This window comes from Littorina saxatilis, linkage group LG4, assembly GCF_037325665.1.
Source record: "Littorina saxatilis isolate snail1 linkage group LG4, US_GU_Lsax_2.0, whole genome shotgun sequence".
Lineage (NCBI taxonomy): Eukaryota > Metazoa > Mollusca > Gastropoda > Littorinimorpha > Littorinidae > Littorina > Littorina saxatilis.
Genome location: NC_090248.1, coordinates 34,898,566 through 34,924,704, shown reverse-complemented (window position 1 = coordinate 34,924,704; position 26,139 = coordinate 34,898,566). Strand labels below are relative to the sequence as shown.

The 26,139-nt window shown below is 42.4% G+C and overlaps 2 protein-coding genes across 2 annotated transcripts in view; both read right to left on the bottom strand.

Annotated features, from left to right (window-relative positions):
* Positions 1-4,592: 4,592 nt before the first annotated feature.
* LOC138964573 (prion-like-(Q/N-rich) domain-bearing protein 25) lies at positions 4,593-17,831 on the bottom strand. Its single transcript, XM_070336564.1, has 10 exons — positions 17,574-17,831; positions 16,130-16,222; positions 15,049-15,147; positions 12,755-12,895; positions 12,306-12,407; positions 10,326-10,445; positions 9,789-9,893; positions 7,144-7,272; positions 6,278-6,418; positions 4,593-5,161 (listed from the first exon to the last, which is right to left on the bottom strand). The coding sequence occupies exons 1-10, from the start codon at positions 17,617-17,619 to the stop codon at positions 5,079-5,081; spliced, it is 1,059 nt and encodes a 352-aa protein (XP_070192665.1). The 5' UTR covers positions 17,620-17,831; the 3' UTR covers positions 4,593-5,078.
* A 2,075-nt stretch (positions 17,832-19,906) lies between these two features.
* LOC138964582 (multiple epidermal growth factor-like domains protein 10) overlaps positions 19,907-26,139 on the bottom strand; it is a 10,312-nt gene continuing 4,079 nt past the window's right edge. Inside the window, exons 4-7 of the mRNA XM_070336572.1 lie at positions 24,729-24,842; positions 24,295-24,423; positions 22,812-22,955; positions 19,907-21,418 (exon numbers count right to left, since the gene is read on the bottom strand). Of these exons, the coding sequence (XP_070192673.1) occupies positions 21,333-21,418; positions 22,812-22,955; positions 24,295-24,423; positions 24,729-24,842 (473 nt within the window). The 3' untranslated portion in view covers positions 19,907-21,332. The remainder of the gene's footprint in view (positions 21,419-22,811; positions 22,956-24,294; positions 24,424-24,728; positions 24,843-26,139) is intronic.

Here is a 26,139-nt window from a genome sequence, read left to right as displayed (position 1 = left end):
GAAAGCGTTCAGAGAGATATGACACGAACCACTGGAAGGCTTTGTCGGCAATTCCAAACGTGAACTGTAGTCTCTTTAGGAGGACGTCGTGGTCGATGGTGTCAAATGCCGCCGAGAGGTCCAAGAGTGCGAGCACAGACACTTCCTTGTTGTCAGCACTGGTCAGCAGCTTGTCAGTTACGTAAAGAAGAGCGGTTTCTGTGCTATGATTTTTCTTGTATGCGGACTGATGGACGTCCAAAAGATCATTACTCAGCAGATGTTCTTGGAGCTGCGCTAGCACACACTTTTCTAACAGCTTGGTCAGAAAGGGTAAGTTTGAAATGGGTCTATAGTTCTTTAAGCACTCCGTGTCAAGGCCTGGCTTTTTTAGAAGTGGTGTTATGACTGCCTCTTTAAACTGTGCAGGCACAGACCCAGACTGAAGAGAAAGGTTTAAGATTCTCGTTACAACAGGAACAAGGAAATCCAGGCAAGTTTTCTTTTCTCGTACTAAAGGTGTACTCGGAGTAAGAATTTCATACAAAATGTTTACTCCGGAGTAAATTTTTCGCGGAGAAAAATGTCGTGTTACACCGGCCCTTTTGTTTTGTTTCGTCACTCTCACGATTTATCTTCCGCCTGTCAATTGCAGGATCTCTACATTGACAAGTGGTGTTTTTTTTCTCTCCAGAAATGCATGAATCGATAGTGTCCGCACAGTGTCGTGTTTACGTCAGTACACCGTATTCAGTTAAAGGCACAGTCCTTCCTGTGTAGAGGACTCTACTCACTATCACAAATCCGTCCAGATTTCTCCACGTGATAAGGGCGCATGACCTTCCTTTGAGACACGTACCAAAAACTAGAGCCTGAGAGCTGTCTATGCTGAATGGTAAATTGAAAAAAAAAAATTGCCAGTGAGACCTACGTCGGTCTACGTCATACAACTACTATGCGAAAATAATTTAAAAACAAAGTCCCACCAGCCAGAGCTGAGGAGCACGAAGCGAAAGTGGGTGCCACCTACGTGGGAGAGAGCCAGCCGCGGGGTCTGATTGGTTGACACTGACATTTGTGGTGATGTCAACCAATCAGAGCCCGCGGCTGGCTCCCACCCACTTGGGTGGTACCCACTTTCGCTTCGTGCACCTCAGCCCAGGCTGTTGATTGTTTGTATATGTGTGAAACTGGAAGGACGCTGTTACTTCATGTTAAAGCTTGTTCACATCTGGTATTTTGTTTGTTTGTTTTTTACAAAAGGTTTGACACGAGACGGAAGGCTACTTTAAAGTTTATCTCCTAAAACTGTCAAGCTGCGGGCATCAACACAACAACACTTCTTATTAGCTGCGTGAGTCTTTACAAAACAATAAGGATTAGTTTCACACTTAGTCAATATCATATTCAACCCGTCGTGTGGGCAAGATGCCAACGTCACCTCGGGGGAATTCATCGTTCATTAGATTTTCTTGAGCGAAGTTGTTTTTACCGGGAAAAAAATCCGCATGACTGGGTCTGAATACAGTTTGTTTGCCATTCATAAGGGCGTATAAATACAGATAATGTTTGTCCCGCGTGTCTTTTGTTTGAGTTTTCAAGATGTGCAAAAACAAACAACCACAGCGCCAACAAAATGCCTCCTTTGGCTTCTTTTCTTTTTCATCTGATGAAAGGATGTTGACTAGATTAAGTCCGAGATGAATTTGTTTACTATTTGTCTAATATCCTTCACAGTCAGATCGGGTACGCTAAATTGCACCAAAAGAGTTTTTTTTAGTAAACGTACATCGTATCTACACGAGTAACCTTTATGAATTTGACATCAAACACACGCTAAAACAGGTTGTAAAAAGCTATAATGCAAAGGGGGAAGGGAAATTCACTCCAGGGTTCGAATCCCGGCCTAAGCCGCCTTGTGGGTAAAGTGTGGAGATATTTCCGATCTCCAAGGTCAACTTATGTGCAGACCTGCTAGTGGCTTATCCCCCTTCGTGTGTACACGCAAGCACAAGACCAAGTGCGCACGGAAAAGATCCTGTAATCCATGTCAGAGTTCGGTGGGTTATAGAAACATGAACATACCCAGCATGCTTCCTCCGAAAGCGGCGTATGGCTGCCTAAATGGCGGGGTAAAAACGGTCATACACGTAAAATTCCACTCGTGCAAAAACACGAGTGTACGTGGGAGTTTCAGCCCACGAACGCAGAAGAAGAAACGCTTTACAGATATGCTGACTTGGTGGTGAGTCCAGTGGACTGGGGTGTCGGTTGCCTTGTACTGAAAGTACGCAGAAGACCTGCTTCCACTTGTGAGTAAATGTGTAGACGTTTCTTTACGTTACTTGTTTGTTGCAATGGCCACGATGTGTTCTTTGAGATTTGCGTTGTTGCTTCTGTTGTTGTTGTCAGGGCCGGACTACCGGGGGGGTTATGGGGGTTGCGCAACCCCCCCCCCCCCCCCTAGCCTAAACATGTACCTTACTTATTTAATTTTTTTATTATTATTGCTTATTTTATGCCGTTTCATGCAAGGAGCGACCATTTTCCTATCTCAGAATATGACCTACCCGTCAGCTTCAGGGGGCTTCGCCCCCTGACCCCCACAACGAGGGGTGGGGGGTGGGGGGGGGGTTCTAGGGTTTCCGGACCCCCCCCAGCCAAAAAATAAAAATATTGAATGAGGTATGCATTTCTTTATTTTACATTGAGTTTCAATTTTTGGGGTATTAATCAGTGACAAAATCTGCTGCCTGAAACTGGTAATGATCATCCTCAGAATGCACCAGATTGCACCATTTTGCATCCTTTTTTTCAAAATTTTCCGGGGGGGCATGTCCCCGGACCCCCCTAGCAAGCTAGGCGCTTCGCGCCGTCGGCTCGGCGCTTCGCGCCTTCACACCTATATCTTCACAATATACTTTTGAAAAAAACCAGTCATGTTTTGTAAAGCGCTTTGTGTGTTCGAAAGCGCTATAGAAATCACCATTATTATTATTATTATTATAAAATGAACTGATCCGCCCCTGCCACCAGGGGGGACATCCCCCTGGGCCACCACTGGCAACCCCCCCCCTCCTCTTCGCCTAGTCCGGCCCTGGTTGTTGTTGTTGTTGTTGTTTTCGTTGTCTTGTTGGAAGGCATGTATGCGTGTAGTAAACGCGCGCGCGCACACAGACACAGACGGTACGCGGTCAAAGTGGCGGACAAAACAAACAGAAAAGAGCGCGTGCTCACAAAGATTCAAAGACAAACATCGAATAAGAAGCAGACAGACACACGCGCACACACGTTCGGACACACACACACACACACACACACACACACACATGAACGCACGCACGCGCACACAAGAACGCACGCTCGCACGCATGCACTCACACACACACACACCCATGCACGCACGCACCAACGCACGCACGCACACAAACACACACACACACACACACACACACACACACATACATACACACACACACACACACACACACACACAGTCCAGGGACGTAGCACCCGGTAGGGCATGTAGGGCGACCGCCCGACCACTTTTTCCGTAAAAAAAAAAAAAGAGAGAGAGAGAGAGAGAGAGAGAGAGAAGAGAGAGAGAGAGAGAGAGAGAGAGAGAGAGAGAGAGAGAGAGAGAGAGAGAGAGAGAGAGAGAGAGAGAGAGAGATCTACCAACAGAACACCCCACGTAGTATTCACGCGATGGCATAAGGTCGGGTTTTTGGGTTTTTTTTGTGTGTGTTAGTCTTGGTCAACTGCTGGAATAGGATGACGTCTTATTTTGACGAGAACGTCACACGTGACGAGTTCCGTCAGGCCATAAAAGTATTGGCGCCAATTTAGTGAAAATTGCTTCTTCGTCCGTCTGCTCCCATGAGAAACAATGGAGGTAAGAAATGTTTTGTATATTCTGTGTGTGAAGCTGGGGTCAGACTGAGGGGTGAGTGATTGTGTGTCAACCGTAAGTACGCCATAACAATTGAGTAACACAGTAACTTGTGGGGTTAACAGTGTCACATGAAACAACATGTAGAGAGAGAATTGAACAATGGACACAAGTGTGCATCCTGGTTGTGATGGATCGAAAACGCGCTAAAAATATTCTGACAAATCCCTCTATTTTTCAGTCATCACTCAGGCTGCCAATGTTGATGGCTGGACGGATCAATAAATTGCTTGTTTAGAAGTAAACCAGTTTGTCAATCCTTGCTTTTTAACACACTAGACAATAATGAAGACGAAAGTCATTTGAAGTAAGTGCTCATCACATTCAACGTATCGGAATTTAGATATAAATGTAAGTCGATTGATAATCACTGATACATTCACCAGCCCGTTGTTTGGTGGAGGATGGAAAAATGATTAGATGGAACTGAGCTCAGAAGGCACGAAATCGCATCATGTTTTCTTTCTTTTTTAGACCATTACAAGGGGACGGGAAGGGGGGGGGGGGGGGCGGTAGTGTAAGCCCCATATTTCCTTAGCTGTCTCAGCATTTTGTCTTCCATTTTTTTCCGCCCTACCACTTTTATTAGGTGTGCTACGTCCCTACACAATGGGTACATAAGGTACATACATCAGAAAAAAAGATCTTGAAACTCTTGGGAAAACATTTTAAATACATATTTGAAGTATTATTACTGACAATTTCTCTCAACCAATGAAAACCACAATGCGCATTTTGAAACATTAGAAAAGCTGTACAATTACAGATACATGAATAGGGACTAAATACTATTTGAATCTAAGTACAGTATGGAGAAAGAGTCAACTGAAATGAACAGAGGCTTGCATTCTTTTGGAGACTGAATAACACGTCAATTCGTTTTAGAAAAAGCACTTGCTTGAGTTGGGGTGGCCCTGGGAGCGGGGGAGGGGGGGGGGGGGGAGATGGGGGATTCGACAATCCCCCCCCCCCCCCCCACAAAAAAACAAACCCACACACAAACATGATTTCCAGCTTGCTGTGTTCCAATAAATATCAAACTTTGAAATGTCATTGTTTATGCACAGAGACGCAAAAATCCATGATACCATATTTCCTTGCTCACTGTCACAAATAACACGCGAAAGCAATGCCTGTATAACGCAGTTCAGTGCAGCGTAATGGTCAGCACAAACATCACGAGAAGAGACATTCCAGGGACTGCCATTCTTCTGGCGCCTCCAGTGCCATCTGCAAATAACGACAGGCGTACAGCAAGGACAATGGTCACAATCATTTGAAGAGACAAAATCATAATCATTCTGCTTATGAAATGGACCAATAATTCTCCACTCAAAGGAAAAGCGTCCATCAAGCAACTTCTGTTAACTGATTACAGTCACTCACTGACCGAACATCATAATATTGATTGTTTTTATGCCTGGCACACAAACACACAATCGGTCAATCAGCGGGTCGTTTAGTCAGCCACTTTATTGACCAGTCAGACTCACATAAGTCAGTCAGTTAGTTAGTGAATGCGACAAATCCTGTTATCAGTTTTTAGTTTCCTCTTGAGTTATATAACAAAAACTTGCGATGCAATTTGAGGAATAGAGCCACATTATTCTTGGCTATGACATTGTCTTCTACATGAAGCAGTTTTATGCTCATATTCATAGTACGCCTTGTGTGCCAGCAAGAATGCCAACTCTTTGCCCCAGGTTGGACATTATCTGTGTAATTCTGGTTGCTTCGAAGACCTCTTGGCCTAAAGCGCCCGTAAATTTGAAACATTTTAACTACTTGCTTACCTGAAATGTTATTATATTTGCTTCAAATGCCCATGGGCCTATAGCGCATTAAAATATACAACACTGTAACCTTTTCATTTTTTCATTTTCATTACTTTATTGTCCCATCGCTGGGAAATTCGGGTCGCTTCCTCCCAGTGGAAACCTAGCAGCAACGGAGTCGCGCTACCCAGGTGTCTGCGTGTTTAGGTGTATTCAGCCACCTGCACTTATGGCAGAATGACCAAGGTCTTTTACGTGCCATTGTGATGACACGGGGGTGGGACATGGCTTCCGTCTCTGGGTTTGCACATAAAGTTGACCCGTGTCCGTCCCGGCCCGAATTCGAACCTGCGACCTTTCGATCACAAGTCCAGTGCTCTACCAACTGAGCTACCGGGCCCCTCCTCCATATCTGAAAAGTTATGACAATTGCCTCAAATTCCCATGGGCCTATAGCGCATTAAACTTTGAAATATTGGTACCACCTGCATACCTGACATTGTATTATAATTCAAAGGCTAATGGGCCTACAGCGCAATAAAAACTTGAAACAGTGTAAACACTTGCCTACCTGAGACACAGGTGGAATCGGAGGCACGAAAACTGTTACCGGGTTTGCAGAAGCAGTAACCATCATCATTGCATTGCGCTTGAGGGTTTGAACACACGTTTCCGGTCTTGCACTGACCCCCAAAGGTGCCTTGTTGACCTTCTGTTGACAAAAACAAACCAACATTCAACGTCATTATTGGGCGCGCGCATTCAAAGTTAATGCTCGTTTTGGGAGTAGGAAGGCGGGTTGAGGGAGAGAAAAAGGTTTAAGGCTTAGCTTAATCTTCAAACCTTAACGTGTCCTTTCAACAGAGAGAGAGAGAGAGAGAGAGAGAGAGAGAGAGAGAGAGAGAGAGAGAGAGAGAGAGAGAGAGAGAGAGAGAGAGAGAGAGAGATAGGGAGAGAAAGAGAGCGAGAGAGAGAAAGAGAGAGAGAGAGAAAGAAAGAAAGAGAGAGAGAGAGAGAGAGAGAGAGAGAGAGAGAGAGAGAGAGAGAGAGAGAGAGAGAGTGAGTGGGGCCTGTAGCTAGGGGGCGGTATAGAAAAGTCACTGAAACTAATGTTTTCTCCTTCTTTCTTTGATGTTATTATTTGCCTGACTTAAATAGTTGTCGTTTTAGAAGTTAAATGTATGGATAGTTGCCTTTTTGCTCTAACTAATATTTACTCAATTGAATATGTGTGTATGTTTGGTTGTTTGAGAGAGATAGAGAGGGGGGGGAGAGAGAGAGAGAGAAAGAAAGAGAAAGAGGAGAGAGAGAGAGAGAGAGAGAGAGAGAGAGAGAGAGAGAGAGAGAGAGAGAGAGAGAGAGAGAGAGAGAGAAACAGAGAGAGAAGTATGTTTAACAAAAGAACCAAGCAAACAACAAGCAAACCAACACACTCACCGCATCTCTTTCCATCATCTGACATGACGTAGGGAGCACTGCAGACGCAAGTCTTGGTGTCTGTACTACAGACTGCCCCAGTTGTACACTTGTCTTTGTACGTGCTGCAATCCTCGTCTAATTCTAGTACTGAAACACGTATACAATCGAACCCACTTTTAAAAAACTCGGATATAAAAAACATCGCTTTTAGTAAAGAAGGATTCTCTCCTGTCAAAGGTATTATGTTTTCCATCAAAAATATCCGGATAAGAAAAACTCAGTTGTAAGACAGCTCTTGGTATAAGAAAGGAGTTTTTCCTGTTCCGGGCGCGCAAGGCTTCGGGTATGACCAGAATGAACTGAGCCATGTTAAATCTACATCTGACGTTGTGACCGGATGTCATCTAGACAGATTCAAAAACCAAGACAGGCACCTACATAGAAAAAAAAGATTGTATATAATAATAATAATAATAATAATAATAATAATAATAATTGTCAGTAAGTACTGGTGTCACATGACTGATGTGAACCAGTTGATTGGCTAATGGCGATGCGCTAAAACTGTTAGCGCACTCTTGGAGTGCGCTAACTTTTCCACAGAGCGTATTCTTACGCCCTTTACCTAAGCAAGACTGTGCTCTCATCCTCAGAATTAATTACTGACATGTAGCTTATATTCTCCACAATACCAAATGACCATAAATTCCCTACTTCTCAATTAAAGCAGAAGTGGTTTTTTTTCTGACAGATTGCATGTGCCTGTGCCACAGTGCGGCTGCCACTGATCTAAAAATAGAAGCCGCTGGGTTTCATCTAATTCTCGCCGACTTGCATAGATTCTTCTCATCGTGTTAGTGGCATGTAGCTTATCATCCACATTACCAAATGATGAGTTAATATAAAATTCCCACCCGCTAGCAGAAAACACAAGTGTTATTCCGATAACGTACCAGCTAGACCAGTTTGGAAGACTGACTCGATCGACTCTGTCATACGTAGCCGCACTGACTACACTGAAATACGACTGCATCAGTTCAGTAAATGAATGGTTTCCGAATTATTATTTCAAGGCAAGAACAATCGTAATCGAAAACGTGTAGGGTTCAGAACGTTCTTACCATTATAAGACTTATTACCAGCGTGCCTCGTGCGTGCAGACTCAGTCAGTCCAGACTGCATGCAGTGGTTTGATTGCCCTAGCAGACGACATAAACCCCGCTCAGCAAATTAACATGTTGGGCAAATGTGAACGAAAAAACGATGGGGATATAATACGTGTAGGGTTCAGAGCATTCTTACCGTTCATATTTAGTATCAGACTCCCCGATGAATGAAGATACAACACGAAAATATGCCACATTTGTTTTGAAAATGTGCGAACCGTCGAGTCCCGCGGCTTCGAGTCAATTCAAGGGGAGTCACTCCGCACAGTCAATCCGTCGAAGCTCGACTGGAGGTTTCGAATCGCAAATAATGAAGAGCACAGCCCTTTCTCCGAGTTCAAATGAGGTCTCTCTGAAAGATCATCACTGTTCAGATTAACGCTACACTGGAATTTACCAACAGAAATTAAAATGCGTGTGACGAAAGCACGACACACTTGAGACACCCCACACAAAAGTAGATCTTTACTGTACACGACCTGACCACACAGTTATGCCTATTCAAATGCGCGTTGCAAAATGTGCGCTTGGAATCTTCTTTTTTCTATGGCGGTACTGACAATATCGTTATTGAAACAATCCCAGTGCACTAAGGGATTTATAGAGCAAATCTCGAAAATAATTATTGAACTCAGCGCTATGCGCTTCGTTCAATAATGAATTTTCTCGATTTGCTCTATAAATCCCTTAGTGCACTGGGATGTCTCAATAACTTAAATAATAATCATGCATAATATTTATATAGCGCATGTATCCAGTGTTTAACCCTGTTCAAAGCGCTGTACAATCAAAATACTACGACAACAAAACATTATTTAACGTGCAATCACGCACATATCAATGAATAACACATTGCTCTATGCAAACTTTATCACAAACACACGCATGAGCACACACACGCACTACATAAAGCAAATTGCACAATAATACACAGTCCTGAGTACACAATGTGTGCAGATTTTACCACTCAAACTTAACTATGTGCAAGTTTCAAGCACCTGTTATTTTCGTGGAGTAGCAAAGAGAAATGTAAGTTTTACGCCCTCACAGCAAAGCAATTAGGGGCATGTTCCCGGGTTTACCCCCGACTTTAGATGAGATACACACGTGTATGCGTGTTTAGGTGGTATCAGCCATCTGCACTTATAGAAGAATGACCCAGGTCTTTTACGTGCAACTGTGGTGACACGGGGCTGGGACATGGATACCGTCTTTGGGTCTGCACATGACGTTGACCCGTGTTCATCACGGCCCCGATTCGAACCCGGGACCCTGGGATCACAAGTGCCCCGGCCCCTGGAGTAGCAAACCAAACTTCATTACCATTCTTGACCATTCCCCCCTCCTCCCAACCCTGCCCGCTCCGTGAATAATGAGGTGTATGGGGTTTACTCTGTTATGTTTTTTGTTTGTTTGTTTTGTTTTCAGCGTTCGTTTTCTCTGTCTGTCTGTCCTTCTTCCCTTTTGACACGTGCAGTACGTCTTGAAAATTCTTACAACAGCGTCCCGCAAGGTGGTCACAGCGCATGTGGACAGGGGGATTTTCATTCTTGCACTGGTCCTCTCGTCCGCAAACCCCTCCAACGGTGGAAATTGTTTTACCTGAAAACAAAGAGCATGATTATTTTGAAGGTATACACAATGACACGCACAACATAGATAACAAAGTAGTACTCACTGTACTGTATATTGTATTGCATTGTATTATAAATATTGTGTTGTGTTTCGTTGTGATGTGTAGTATATGTGTATTAAAAACTGTGGAAATTGTATTACCTTATTTTGATGTGAATTAGTATTTCATTTGGAATTGTGTACAGAATAATGTATTTATGTGTGTTTTTGTGAGGTGCTTAGAACTGGATTTGCGCAATAGAAATATCCTCATATCATTACTACTGTATTCTAGCTGAGCTTCCAATACTTTCAGGGGGTTACATGGCAATGTGGAACATAAAAAAAATCACTCGCGTAACATGGAATCCACTAGAACCCATCTGTGTAGAAGGACCATGCAGTGTAAAGGGTACTTACTGCACATTCCCTTTTCGTTGGTGTAAGGAGGATTGCACGTGCACTGGTTGCTCTGACAGGTCGACCCTGTTGTGCAGTACTGGGCATTGCCGCTTGTGCATGCTTTATCCGCCTTGATCGCTGCAAGATAGAACAAGTCGCGTAAGGCGAAAATACAACATTTAGTCAAGTAGCTGTCGAACTCACAGAATTAAACTGAACGCAATGCAACGCAGCAAGACCGTATACTCGTAGCATCGTCAGTCCACCGCTCATGGCAAAGGCAGTGAAATTGACAAGAAGAGCGGGGTAGTAGTTGCGCTGAGAAGGATAGCACGCTTTTCTGTACCTCTCTTCGTTTTAACTTTCTGAGCGTGTTTTCAATCCAAACATATCATATCTATATGTTTTTGGAATCAGGAACCGACAAGGAATAAGATGAAAGTGTTTTTAAATTGATATCGAAAATTTAATTTTGATCATCATTTTTATATTTTTAATTTTCAGAGCTTGTTTTTAATCCAAATATAACATATTTATATGTTTTTGGAATGAAAAAATGATGGAGAATAAGATGAACGTAAATTTGGATCGTTTTATAAAAAACATAATTTTTTTACAATTTTCAGATTTTTAATGACCAAAGTCATTAATTAATTTTTAAGCCACCAAGCTGAAATGCAATACCGAAGTCCGAGCTTTGTCGGAGATTACTTGACCAAAATTTCAACCAATTTGGTTGAAAAATGAGAGCGTGACAGTGCCGCCTCAACTTTCACGAAAAGCCGGATATGACGTCATCAAAGACATTTATCAAAAAAATAAAAAAAAACGTCTGAGGATATCATACCCAGGAACTACTCTCATGTCAAATTTCATAAAGATCGGTCCAGTAGTTTAGTCTGAATCGCTCTACACACACACACAGACAGACAGACAGACACACATACACCACGACCCTCGTCTCGATTCCCCCCTCTATTTTAAAACATTTAGTCAAAACTTGACTAAATGTAAAAAGAGACATGATGAATCCAATTGTGAAGTGTAAACAGATAGATGTTAAAATGTGAACAGACAGCTTGATGCAGAATGCTTGTTCCTCCTTTATGGTGTGTAAATGGATATAAACGAAGAAATATGTCGAGATTGATAGACAAATAGATAACTAAATAGATACGTAGAAAGAAAGAAAAACATCCTGCTGTGCAAAAAAAAGTTTTGCCACCTGTAAACTGTTATGTGCACTCTGCTCTTGCAGCTTCTTCTTCTTCTTCTTCTTCTTGATCTCTCTTATATTGTCAGGCCGGACAGCGAGACGAATGTTGCAGGGAAATGTATACCACTCGCAAGACGGAACAGAAATGATGATTTGGGAAGTGTCCACGTGGCTTTGGTGTCATGGTAATATGAGAGAGAGAGAGAGAGAGAGAGAGAGAGAGAGAGAGAGAGAGAGAGAGAGACAGACAGACAGACAGACAGACAGACAGAGAGACAGACAGACAGAGAGACAGAGAGACAAACAGATAGATAGATAGACAGATAGAGAAAAAACAGAGAGAGAGAGAGCGAGAGAGAGAGAGAGAGAGAGAGAGAGAGAGAGAGAGAGAGAGAGAGAGAGAGAGACTCAGAGAGACAAATAGATAGACAGACAGACAGAGAGAGAGAGACAGATTGTGGTGATGTTGACGACGGTAATGATAGGTTCAAGCGAGGGAGGGGTCGGGTGTCTTGTTGTTTCAGAGAAATGATTGGGGGAGGGTAGGACAGATAATGAACACACACACTCTCCCTCTCTCTCTCTCTCTCTCTGTCTCTCTCTGTCTCTCTCTCTCACACACACACACACACAAACACACACAAACACACACACACACACACACACACACACACACACACACCACACACACACACACACACACACACACACACACACACACACACATACAGGCTGTGGGGTAGAAGGACAAGGGAAGAGGTGGGTGTGTGACAAAACCTTACCACAGGTCAACTTGTAGGGATCACACTTGATATCCGGCCCGTTGTCACCACTCACACAGTCCGCGTGGTCAGAACAGTCCTCGCCTATCTTCGCTTGTCTTTCTGGGGGAGAAAAGTATGCAGCAGCACTGATCAACACCAAGCTAATCGCTGTTTGTTGCTATATCAAACTTCAACATTTTCAAGTTCTATTCATATAAAGGCTCAGTCGATCATTACCATAAAAACATCCCTCTACTTTGACGCACATGGCCAAAACCAACACCATAACAGCTTTTTGCACAGAGTGATAGGTCGAGGTTGTCGTAAGCGTTATGTTTTATCCGAAATTAAACGCTCTAATACCTCAACTTTCTCATTGTTTTGATTGTCCAAAATAATGTAATTGAGAGTCAGCTGTTTTGTGGTACAAAACCGAAACACAAAAGAGAAACCAAAAGAACTCTTACTGCATTCATTGCTCATGAATGCGTTATTTGACTGCCAGTTGCGGTATCCCGGTGTGCATGAACATAGCGAGCTGGTGTTGCACGCCGCCCCTGTGACGCATTTGTCTGCGTTGCTTGCGCATGTCTGGCCTGCTTGGATCACTGAAACACAACCACTCAAATCGAATAAATCTATATATAGCAGTGCAATATATGCAGTGAAGTACCTGGATGGCTGAACACAACCAATCAAATCGAATCTCTCTCTCTCTCTCTCTTTCTCTCTCTCTCTCTCTCTCTCTCTCTCTCTCTCTCTCTCTCTCTCTCTCTCAAAGCCCCCCCCCCCCCCCCTGGCTTAAGCATGTACCTCCCAAACGCATTTTTTGGGGGGGTGGGGGGGGGGGGGGGTTGCATCTGGATCATCATGAAATCCGAGGAGAAATCGCACCTCTCACCCCCTCATCTCTTCATTGCCTATAGGCTACAGCTTGCTGTCGAATTTACCTTTTTCGTTCAAGGAGAGGCTTCCTTTCCCTCCAGAAACATCAAAAAACGTTCAGCTTCAAGGGAGCTTCGCCCCCTTGCAACCCCCACCAAGGGGGCTTTGCCCCTTTGCAACCCCCACCAAGGGGGCTTCGCCCCCTGGACCCCCACCAAGGAGCTTCGCTCCCTGGACCCCCATCTGTATCCCCTCCCCCCCCTCGTACTTACCTAGTCCGGCCCTGTGACCGTATTGTTACGACGGGATCAGTGAATGAAGCGTTCCCGCTCACCACGTAACTCAGAATAGCTTCGTGACGTTGTTATTGCTTCAAATATAAAAGCGTCATTGACAGCAGTAGACAATTATTTGTCTCTATAGTTTATCTGCGGGCTTTCAATTTTTTTTTAATCGTAAGAATGCGTCCCATGTTCATCGAGAGACAAGTTCAAGGGTGCGCAATATCCCCCTAACGAGGTAGGCAAAAAGTGGGGGGAAATTTGAAAGAAAAATATGCTTATTTGACATTTTACATTCAACTACATTTCAGGGGCAGCATGCAGCCACAAAAATGAAGACAGTGTCAAGTAATACGCAGAATATACGCTAATTGCAGTTATAATGGAACTTCCACGCATACGACATTTTTGTAAAACGCGTCAACAGCAGCTCTCGCATTTTGAAGATATTTTTCGTAATACTCGTCATTAAGGTGGCTTACTTCAGTTTTTAACTAATTAATGAATGCAGATTCCAGACCTAAAATTAAAGTAACGATTTTAGAAACTTCATTTTTCGAAAAAAGCTGGACCGATTTGGCGACAGTTTTTGAAAACGCCCCATATAACATCATGATTGCGAAATATAAAGTTAACTACCTGGATGGCTGAAAACAATCAATCACATCAAAGAAATCTATATATATATATATATAACAGTGCGATACAATGTGATTTACTTGACACCACACTCTAACGCTTCCTTCAAATACTTAAACAATCAAATGTGTTTCCTTCGGTACGACAACTCAATCGTCTCCAAGGCTTCGGGATCTTGGACTTCGGAAGGGCTTTGGGTATGGGGCATTTAACTATTCCTGGTCTTTGGGTAAAGGGGGGGGAGGGGGGGAGTAATTTGGACACCCTAAGAACTAGACCCTGTGGCTGGCGAATAGAAGTCTGTAAGAAGAGGCGGTGGGGTTCTATTCAATAACACTTTATTGTCTGAATGTAACAAACAGAAATTTTTCGAGATGTTGTAGTCCTTCGTTTGTCTTTACGTTATATGTACCACCACTGCAATTTCTCCATGTGAGATAATAAAGTTAATTTAATTTGATTTGATTTGATTGATTGATTGATTTGGTTTGGACCTACACACATGCAAGTGAAATAAAGGATCTTATGTGTTTTGTCCACACCCGGTCTTGTTTTTTAAAATGTTAGAACATTTCAAATTTACCGACTAGTCGGGTAAATTGAACAGGGCAATGTTCAAATTAACCGTACTCATTAACACAGGTATTTAACCCAAGCCGATTATCTTTCATTGCTGCCAGAGCTTTTTTCGTGTCTTCTTCAGACCATTTTTCATGACTGAAAGACCAAAGAGTAGAGTGCAATTTTCGAACATAAAAGCTTAAAAAGTTAGACATTTTCTAACATTCAGCGAAAATATTATCTCTGTCTCTGTCTCTGTCTGTCTGTCTGTCTGTCTGTCTCTGTCTGTCTGTCTGTCTCTGTCTGTCTGTCTCTGTCTCTCTCTCTGTCTGTCTGTCTGTCTGTCTCTCTCTCCCTCAGTTTACTACACAATTACATTGTATCACCATTCTCACAGCATTTGTTGCTGACGCAGGCGAGTTTGAGAGTTGCGTCAGGTTTGTTGTAGCAGACGTCAATTATGGAACATGCACCGCCAAGTCCCACAAAAGGCACTGCACAGAACAAGAAATAATAAGACCATTCTTTGGGGATTATTGTAGCTTTGTTGTTGTTGAATGTTATAGTTTTAAATTAACTATAACTTTGCAATTGGGTTGAGTCCAGTACAAAAAAAAAGTTGTAGACTTTTTTGGCGTCGGCAAACGGCAAACACGCACATTTATCTAAAATTCGGCGTCATTTCAGTAGAGCTGCCAAACTTTTCACACAACCGATGGGACGAACGTGATGCCAGGGAACCGAAATATGTATGGCCAATTGGCAGTTTAGCCGAAGAAAATAAGTCCACCGCCCCTGCTTATACGAAGGCCATGGACAATAAGCGTTCTGAATGGAATGGATTTTGATTAAGGCTGCAGTACACACCTGAATTTACGTTGGAGTAGCCTCCCTTTTCGGATATAGAACGCTTTGTGTGTCGTAAAAAGTAATCCACGCATTTGCCATATTCATATGCCAATAATGAAATAAACAGTGTTTGTTTTATTTATTTTTTATTGTTGTTATTATTATTATCGTGTGTTGTACTTAACCCTCATAGGTACTTGCGGGTGGGTTGAGTCAACTTAACGTTCGAACAGTTGACCAACTGATAGCTAGGTATATAAAGGGTGTGAATGATGAATGCACGTTTCTGCTACATAAGTGTGTATACGTGTCATCTCTTTTGAACCACTTACGAAATAAAGGAGTATGATTTAAGACCCTAACAAATGAACTGGTCACTGTCTAAAACAATAAAAAGAAGAAGAAGAAGATAAAAATAACTCAAAATGTTTGAAACACCTCGATTTTTCAATACAGAAAAAAAACACTAACAAAACGGCATATAATTGCAACTGTAAAATGAACTAAACAAAACCCCATACGTATACAATTATAAATTCAAACACCTTCATACTTGACTGTCGACTTTAAATATCTGAAAACTTTAAACAAATTAATAAATAAATAGATTCAAAATGAAAAACTGACCACACTTGCTGTTGAAGCAGATGGAATTCTTGTCTGTGCAGAGACTGCCATCAGTACTGCACGGCGTGTTCTGTGACCTGACTGTCCCTGGCACTGTCGGGCAGAAAAGGGGCACTGTGTGGGCACTTGGCGACAGAGAGAATTGAATTGAATTGAATTGAACTTTATTTTACAAGGATTTAGATTTAAGGCTACGCCTTTTCTTACAATCTGTCCTTGGGACGCATAGACACACAATTATATAATTTTAAAAAAAAAAGAGAGAGAGAGAGAGAGAGAGAGAGAGAGAGAGAGAGAGAGAGAGAGAGAGAGAGAGAGAGAGAGAGAGAGAGAGAGAGAGAGGGGGGAGAGAAAGAGAGAAAGAGAGAGAGAGCGAGAGAGGAAGAGAGAGAGAGAGAGAAAGAGAGAGAGAGGAAGAGAGAGAGAGCGAAAGAGGAAGAGAGAGAGAGAGAGAGAGGGAGACAAACAGACAGACAGACAGACAGACAGACGGACACACTTACAGAGAGAGACAGCAAGACTGCCAGACAGAGAGATATATAAACAGACGGAGATCGAGTGGCAGCGAGGGAGACAGCAGAGAACGAGATTTTGATTTAGCCTTGCATTTGTTTTTGTTTTTAGTTTTTTCTACCTGTACTATTGTTGTCGTTTTTATTTTCATTTTATCACATCTGTTTTACATTGTGCGCTTACAAGCTGATACATAATTTGATGTTTTTTGTGCTGACTATAAAGCCAAAAAAAATAATAGGTGTGGTTACGGTAACATAGCCAAAAAAAATAGGGTAGGAAGGTAGGCAATCACTTTTTTTTTTTTTTTTTTTTACTTTTTTTTTCTAATGTGTACAAATTAAACCTACTTGACAGGGAAATAAGTGTGCGACTCGGGCGCTTTCGCTGCGTTTTCTGCACTCGTTTACTTGGGTTTTTTTTGTTTTTTTTTGACAAATGTAATAAAAAGTTATAGGGTCGGCCCCAAAATATAGGGTAGGTCGGGTTACCGTAACCACACCTATTTTTTTTTTAGGCCTAATGAATCCGTGTATTGCCATATGTATGAAAGTATGGTTAACAAATGCAGCGAGGGAAGACTACAATATCCGTCTTGTGTCTTACCTCCTTTTCTCACGTTTAACATTTAATACCAAATCAATTACCCAAGCAGTCCACCAGTCAGTAAAACAGGCTGTCAAACTATCCACCCATCAGTTCATCGAGACATCATTCAACCAATCCGTTAATCAACTAATAATTCAAGCAATCAATCTAGTAACAATTCAAGCAATCAATTAACTAACAATTCAAGCAATCAATCAACTAACTATTCAAGCAATCAATCAACTAACTATCCAAGCAATCAATCAACTAACAATTCAAGCAATCAATCAACTAACTATTCAAGCAATCAATCAACTAACAATTCAAGCAATCAATCTCTCACCTGTCGCCAAAGCTAACAGAAGTATAGCGAAAAAAGGAGAAGCCATTGTATGACGAGGGTTGTCTCTGCTTCGTCTACTTCAAACTGTGCCAAAAATGATTTCCATCCGTGTATATACCCATTTTAGATTCGTCGCTTGCACAATTTACATTGCAAAACACCCGACTAAGTATGGTATTTTGTCTGATTATCCAGTTCATCTGCACGCAATGTTTTAAAAGTGTATTTAAAGAGGTGTATAGTGCTTCTCGCGAGACACTTGACCTGATCTATTCTGTCGGATTTAGCCTAAGCATCGACCATGCAGGTACATGTATTAAAAGTTTTATAACACAGCTCTAAAAAGTTCAGATATCGAGCTGCTCGCTACGATTTACAGAAGCTGTTTCGAGCGTGTGAATGCAAGAAATGTGAACAGATTACGGTTAACTGTGAACAATGTATTTTGTTTGTTTGTTTGTTTGTTTGCTTAACGCCCAGCCGACCACGAAGGGCCATATCAGGGCGGTGAAAAATGTATTATATTGTTGTTATCTCAGTTTAGCTGAGAAACATGTATTATAATTATTGGTGTTATCTCAGACTTTTAGACTGACGGTTCCTTTAAGTTGTGATTGGAAATAGTACACTGTTTGTCATCCATTGTCATTGAGCAAGGCTTCGATATGATCTGCGGTATTTTAGTTACTATCTTTAAATAGTAATAGTACTGTGATGTTTCTGTTTATTTAGATCACGCGTTGCAAAATAGCGGTAATTGATATTGCATTTGTAGAATGTATCTCGTTGGGTAAAGCACATGCAACTGACGAAAGGTTAAGTGTAGTGTCGGTGTACGATTCATTGCCATTGTGATGTCGAAACAAAAAGGTAACACTTTATCAGCGGAGTTGGGTCCAGAGATGGCACAGAAAGTATTAAGATTTGTTATTTTGGAAAGGCTTCCGATGTATTCAAGGTCATTGCTAAGAAATAAAGCAAAAACAAAAGTGGGACGATTGAACAGTAAGTCTAGAAAATAATTATTTCCCAATGACACCACTGATGCTTAAAAAAAAAAAACGATTCTGAGGAAACAGCGTATAATAATAATTAATCACTTTGAAAATGAACACTTTATTACAAGGAAGGGGGTGACGATGACAAAGTTGCATTGCAACATAATTATGTGGTGTTCAAAGTACCTTAAAATACTCAAAAACAAGTTTTTAAACTAACATCTCCGGCTTCTAAAAAAGAGATCGGTTTTCAATAAGTAAGCTGTCCTTCCCGAACATGCAAACCACCCACCCCCCCCCTCCCCACAAAAGAACATCCTGTCTGTAGCAGCTTTGTGTATGATGTAGGACAATTTTGCTCATGAAATTTCGCACAACTTAAATAACATCTATTTGTGATTGCAGCAGATCAAGTGCATGCCTTTCAACTGTATTATCAAACAGGTGGAATAGTTTTATGCAGGTTATGTTTGCTGCCAACATCCCTCATGCCTCTCAAGCGTTTCAGATTAGGATTTATCGCACTCGGGTCAATTCTCTGATCCGTTCTTTGTCCCTGATTATGGCAATAAACAAAAGGATATGTTCATTATCTGCACACTACACTCATACAATGGTTCATTGTCATTTCACAAGAAGAAGATAACACTATCAACTCAGTTATGCAGGTCTGATCAAGTAAATCCGATTAAAAAGAGACCCGAGCAAGTCAGGGTTCATTGATTTGGCTTATGTGGTTTTTTTAATGTGTTTTTTTGCGCATCTGGTAGGCCCACTCGGATTAACTTAATTCGTTCGTTAAATAAGCAAAATGTTGAACAGTATGTAACGTGTCTACATAAAAACCTTCTTGACTACTTTCTGGTCCAGGCAAACTCAGTGATTGGTGACAGTCTATGTACTGAGCAAAATTGCCTAGCTCAATACACGCAGACGGCTTAGTTCATGATTGCGCAAATTGTTCCTTGAAAAATTGAAATTGACGTAGGCTACATATACTTTTCATTAGAGTGCCTTCCACTATGATTTATTCTGTTTGTATTTTTTTTCCTTTGGAATTTCGTGCGATTGTGAAACTCATACAGAAAAAGACAGACAGACTGAAAGACACGGGCGCATGCAGTCACGCACACACACTCGCATGCTAACACACACGCACGCGCGCACACACACAAACACACACCAACACACAAACACACACACACACACACACACACACACTCACACACACACGCACGCACGCGCACAAACGCTCGCATGCTCACAAACACACACACACACACACACACACACACACACACACACACACACACACACACACACACACACACACACTATAAACCCACATTTATTTTAAATCCTAATATTGGACAAGTCAAATATAATGTTGCACCATAGAAACGTTTGCACAAAATTGGCTTATGCGTGAAATAAATCGAATGTAAAACATTGTACTCAACTACTCACATATTTACAAAACACGGATAGAGGCAGACGGTATGGCACTTGACTCAACTAAAATATGAATGGTTTTCAGGAATGGGAATAATTATCAAACTCAAACTCCATGCAGTTGGAAAATTCGGGCTCTTAACCCAATAAGATGTAATGCTTTCGCATATATGTCTCCTTAAAAACTTCACGATGCTAGATTGTTTTAACCTAAAACTGTTTGGTAGCTTGCAGGTACTCTTACCTTCGGGTCAACTGAACGTTTTTCTTCTGGTATGACATGTTTTAAGTTAATACATTTTTGTAACATACGTTTATTTTTAAGGAACAGAAACCTGGTCTGATACAGCCGAACATAATTATTATGTAGACTGTTGACGTTTCAACATTTAAAACAAAACAAAAACAAGAACCAAGATTTGTTTATTTATGGAATTAGTATACAATTACTGAAAACGCAAATCATTCACTGTTTTCATTGAACTAATAATGTATGAAATGGACGATTTCACATATAATAATGAGAAAATAAAGACGTATATTTTACAGAACATCAGGTCAATGTGTTTGTGAATGCTTACATTTGTGGTGTCAATTATGGCACGTTCAGTATATTAACTAAGCTTGCTTTTTAATTTCGGGTCTGAGACATATAGGTCACTTAGTACCACTCAACCATGACACTCCAACACGCAACACGTTGGCCTATTTTCAAGGTGTTTTTCCCACTGCACAACGCGAAACAGACAGAATGCAATGCAGTATACCTCAACATGAAGGGATTCACTCCTGCGCTCCGCGTAAGACTGGACAATACAAATTGTTTTGTATATACGAACATTCTTTGGTGTTTAACTACTTTCATTAGTAGCGGTTGAAGCAAATTAATTATGCGGGCGATTTTCTAAACGGGTCGTCCTATACAAGTACGCATCCTGGCTCTTTCAAAAACCGGCCACGCTGACACGCCACAATCAAATCAAGTCTAAAACACAGTGTTCATGTATTTTTTAGGGGGAAGAATCTGGCAGGCAAAATACCATACCAGCCTGTATGTATCAGTGGCCGGCTGGTTATAAGGGACGCATGTGGCTATGCCGAAAGCCGCAATTCCGATCATGTTTGTGGTTGTTAAAATTACAGGTCAGAAGTGAAAGTCCACGAAAGTCCGGGCACCCATGCCTATTTCCTTTCCGACAGTTTTAGATTTGTTGCCGGTAAATTACTGGACATTTGCCGGTTATCGCTGTCTTTGTTGTATAGCGTAGCAGTTTGTTGCGGCTGAACTCGGTGAAGTGTCGCGTTGATGTTACAACAGCTTGCTCAATATGAAACCCATCACAACGCACATCACAGAAGCGGCCACTCTGTGGACACCACTAGGACTCCGTTCACCTGATAACAAACAACAAACAAGAAATCATTTAAAGATACCTGGGATCCCGTGCAAGCGATCACGTATAACACCGCCGCAGATCCAGCCATGCTTTTACATGGCCCCCTCCCTCTCCCCCCCCCTTTAGGACATACAGAGAAAGAAAAACAATTAATTCAGCGACAATATAAAATGCCACTGTGCAAGGAAAACAGGTAGGTTGTACATTTCGGTATGTGTCCAAGTAGAAGGATGTTCTGTCAAAACCTGGACAGACCTGCGGTAGTGTACATGATAGTTTGCATCGGAAGGAAGGCATCTTTTAAGTACGCAGTTTCTGTTTGTTTGTTTGTTTAACGCCCAGCCGACCACGAAGGGCCATATCAGGGCCGTTGGCCTAGTGGTAAGGCGTCCGCCCCGTGATCGGGAGGTCGTGGGTTCGAACCCCGGCAGGGTCATACCTAAGACTTAAAATTGGCAATCTAGTGGCTGCTCCGCCTGGCGGTGCTGCTTTGACATAATTATAACGTGCGCCACACACAAGACAGAAGTCGCAGCTTCATGTCTCACCCAGTCATAATATTCTGACACCGGACCAACCAGTCCTAGCACTAACCCCATAATGCCAGACGCCAGGCGGAGCAGCCACTAGATTGCCAATTTTAAAGTCTTAGGTATGACCCGGCCGGGGTTCGAACCCACGACCTCCCGATCACGGGGCGGACGCCTTACCACTAGGCCAACCGTGCCGGTCGCAGTTTCTGTGAGTGAAAGTCAAGAGTTATGTGGTCAGGTTGGCTCGGATACGCTTTTTCGCCGCGGTCTTTGGGAGTTCATGGTAAATATATTTTTGATTCGTTAATTTACCAAGGACAAATTTCTTGAAATACAGAGAAATGTTTTCAAGACGATCACAAGTGGGTTAATCTAGTCTTCGCATAACATTCACTACTGTCACTGCTTTATTACTTATTGTTATATATACATATGAGTATGTAATCCGTTTTTGTCTTTTACGATGTCGAGAAAGGGAAAACAGATTTGATCAAGAAAATTAACTCTGCTAATGTTTTCACAGACATGAGAAATTTACGATTATACGTAAATATCAACGCTCAAAAACCCATGCTCGACATTCATGCAAATCTGTTTAGAAAATCTGTGAGTATTTTTAGGTGTATATGCGATGTCCGTCAGCTATGTTTTTTGAATACTTTATAATGCTGATTTGTACTGACAAAACACAAAAGTCAAAACGAAAGCTCAACTTCAGGTGACGTGACCCTTGACCCCCATTGGGGCCGTTGCCACTGAGCACCACTACCGGGAGGCCTGCTGCGGCCCACTTAATCCCTCCCCATTATCTTGTTAGTTAAAATGGGGATTAAAGAATTCAGTGTTTCGTGTACTTACATGAAGCGTCGGAGGGCTTAAATTGGTAGCCATCATTGCAGAGGCAGAGTCCAGTAGTTGTGAGACCAGTTGTACACGCAGCGTTAGCATCAGAACAGCTGTTACCAGGCTGGCACTGGCCTCCTAGTTTCCCCTGCGCCGGCCCTTGGAAAAGTTGGACAGTACAATACAATACAATACAATACAATACAATACAATACAATGCAATACAATACAATACAATACAATACAATGTGGGGTAATGCAATACAATGCAGTAGCACAACCCGATACAATGCAATTCAATGCAGTAAAGTACAATACAATACCATACAACACCATACAATATACAATACAATACATTACAATACAATACAAAACAATACAATTAATGCAAATCAATAAACACAATACAGTACCCCAGTCAGAAATGAAATACAGCATAGTTTGATTAAGCAAGTGAAACATATGTCAATCTGCTACATACACTCAGAGGGGGAGGGGGGGGGGTTATCCTACTCCGCACAGAATGCAGCCACTACGCTGTTGATTTCTGGCAGTTGTCCGAGTAGAAGGATGCTGTTATTCTATGTGAAATCCTGGACACATCTGAGTCGGTAAACATAATCGCTTACACGAGAACGCCAGCGCCAAGCTTAAAGTCCGATATTCATTTGGCGAAGTGGTTTTTGCGAAGCTCGCGCGCTACATAAATCTGTGGCACTGAATTTTTGGTAAAAAGACATCGCGAAGTCTTTACGAAGTCAACTTTGGGCACAATTAATGAGGTACGATACCGATACATGCACAGCCTAGGGATGACCTTCTATCTATATTATATATATACGACTAGTGTCTGTCTGTCTGTCTGTCTGTTCGCGATGCACGGCCAAAGTTCTCGGTGGATCTTTTTCAAATTTGGACACCGTATTCAGCTACACCCCGTATTCAGCTACACCCCCGACACAACCTCATCGATGAGATATTTCAACACGTGCTCTCAGCGCGCAGCGCTGTGCGCGCTGAACCGATTTTTTGTTTTTTTGTTTTTTTGTTGTCGGGATCCACTACCAGTAACTCTTCCTTATCTTCTCCAGTGTTTTCAGCCGCGATTATCTCCCTTCCTCCGTGTGGCGTCAATCCATATTCCCGTTACTACGTTACTATTTTAGGAAGCGGTCATCTCATGTAAAGCCTTGGGAGAGATCGAATGGCTCGTTTTGTTACCGTTCTCACGAGATCAGTTACTTTTTGATGGCCGCTGCCATGGGAAGGTGACATGGAGGAGCATGGGACTTATCACCACTGGCGTCTTCCATTTTGTTCTAACCAACTTTGTCATCTGTGCTGTTCCGGAAATGAGCTGCGCTTTTTGGGAATTCAAACGATCATGTGTTGTGCACCAACTTCGTCATTGTTTGCATTTCTGACGCCTCCTCGTATTGCGCTTTGTTTTTGACGTCAGAGATTTCACCTCATATGGGAGGGTCAAGAAGGTACTTACAACAGAAGTCTTTGTGTTGGGTGTAGGCTGGCTGGCAGACACACGTCTGTCCCTGGCTGGTCTGGTTACACGCGGCACCCGTCGTGCATTTGTCACGGTTGTCTTGGCACGCCTCGCCGTATGACACGACTGCAACATCACGAGAGTAGGCTACATACACAGTGTTGTTTCAAGACTCATGTTGAATAGGAAAATAGGTCAGTTGGACCTGGGACACGTATTTCATATTATTTCATTTACTTTACTTAGGGAAGTAAGCGCTCTAACTGCATAGCACATGTGCAATAGAGTAAGTGAGAGTTATACGGAACCAATCTCCTGGCACCCGTGAGAGAATAACAAGCATTGACATGAACAAGAGACTTTCATCCTCAATTAACTCTCTCTTAAATAAATAAAATCTCTCAATTATTTTAATCTCTGATTTAACTTACGACACCGACGCGCCAACGGATCACAGCTCATTCTTGGAGCCGCAACATCGTCGCTGACACATTTCTCAAAGGCAGACGGATTGCACTCTGCGCCAAGCGTGGGGATAATTTTGCCTGCAGCAAAAACATTGCAGTACGATGTTTCTAGCAAACTCGTGAGAGAAAAAAAACCCTGTGATGAAGACAGAAAATGAGAAAGACTGAAAGGAGAGAGAGAGAGAGAGAGAGAGAGAGAGAGAGAGAGAGAGAGAGACAGACAGACAGACAGACAGACAGACAGACAGACAGACAAACAGACAGAGACAGAGACAGAGACAGAGAAACAGAGAGAGAGACAGAGAGATACAGACAGACAGAGAGACAGACAGACAGACAGACAGAGACAGACAGACAGAGACAGAGAGACAGAGAGACAGACAGACAGAGAGACGGAGACAGACAGAGAGACAGACAGAGAGAGACAAACAGACAGACAGAGAGACAGACAGAGAGAGAGACAAACAGACAGACAGACTGACAGACAGACAGAGAGAGACAAACAGACAGACAGACAGACAGAGAAAGATAGAGGGGGGAAGGGAGGAGGGTGGTTACAACAATTGGCAAAGAACGAGATCAATACAGATTGAGCAAATATACATGGAACATATCCAGTTGTGGAAAGCTATATTGTAGATATTGTCTTGTGCCTGACTTGCAATTTTAAGACATTTTTTGTTTGTTTGTTTGTTTGTTTGTTTGTTTGCTTAACGCCCAGCCGACCACGAAGGGCCATATCAGGGCGGTGCTGCTTTGACATATAACGTGCGCCACACACAAGACAGAAGTCGCAGCACAGGCTTCGTGTCTCACCCAGTCACATTATTCTGACACCGGACCAATCAGTCCCAGCACTAACCCCATAATGCCAGACGCCAGGCTGAGCAGCCACTAGATTGCCAATTTTAAAGTCTTAGGTATGACCCGGCCGGGGTTCGAACCCACGACCTCCCGATCACAGGGCGGACGCCTTACCACTAGGCCACCGTTCCGGTATTTTAAGACATGTGTTTACTAAATGGAGGGGTAACACGGAACAAGACATCATGATTACCAGCTATTGTGTTTTCAGCGTAGCAATAGGGTCCGATATTTAGACGAGACAAGTATAATGCGACGAGTCCGGCGAAGACGAGTCGCATTATACTTTGTTCGAGTCTAAATATCGGACCCTATTACTACGCTGAAAACACAATAGCGATTATATAGCCGTTCTGACCTTGATTTGTTGTTCCAAACTTACAAAATGACAGTTTTTGAGTCGATGCGTTGATCTCAGGTTTTGATAGCAGACGCCGTTTCTTATGCGCATTAGTTTTGCGCAGGCGCCACACTGACTTTGGAAAAAAACTCGATTTGACAACACAGCTGT

Bases quoted from the DNA above. Each gene is read 5' to 3' on its own strand.
- LOC138964573 (XM_070336564.1), bottom strand. From the start codon at position 17,619: ATGGCTTCTCCTTTTTTCGCTATACTTCTGTTAGCTTTGGCGACAG. The intron at 12,408-12,754 runs GTAAGAGTTCTT...TTTCTCCCCCAG, and splicing joins ATTCATGAGCAATGAATGCA to AAAGACAAGCGAAGATAGGC. The intron at 6,419-7,143 runs GTGAGTGTGTTG...TTTTGTCAACAG, and splicing joins AGATGATGGAAAGAGATGCG to AAGGTCAACAAGGCACCTTT.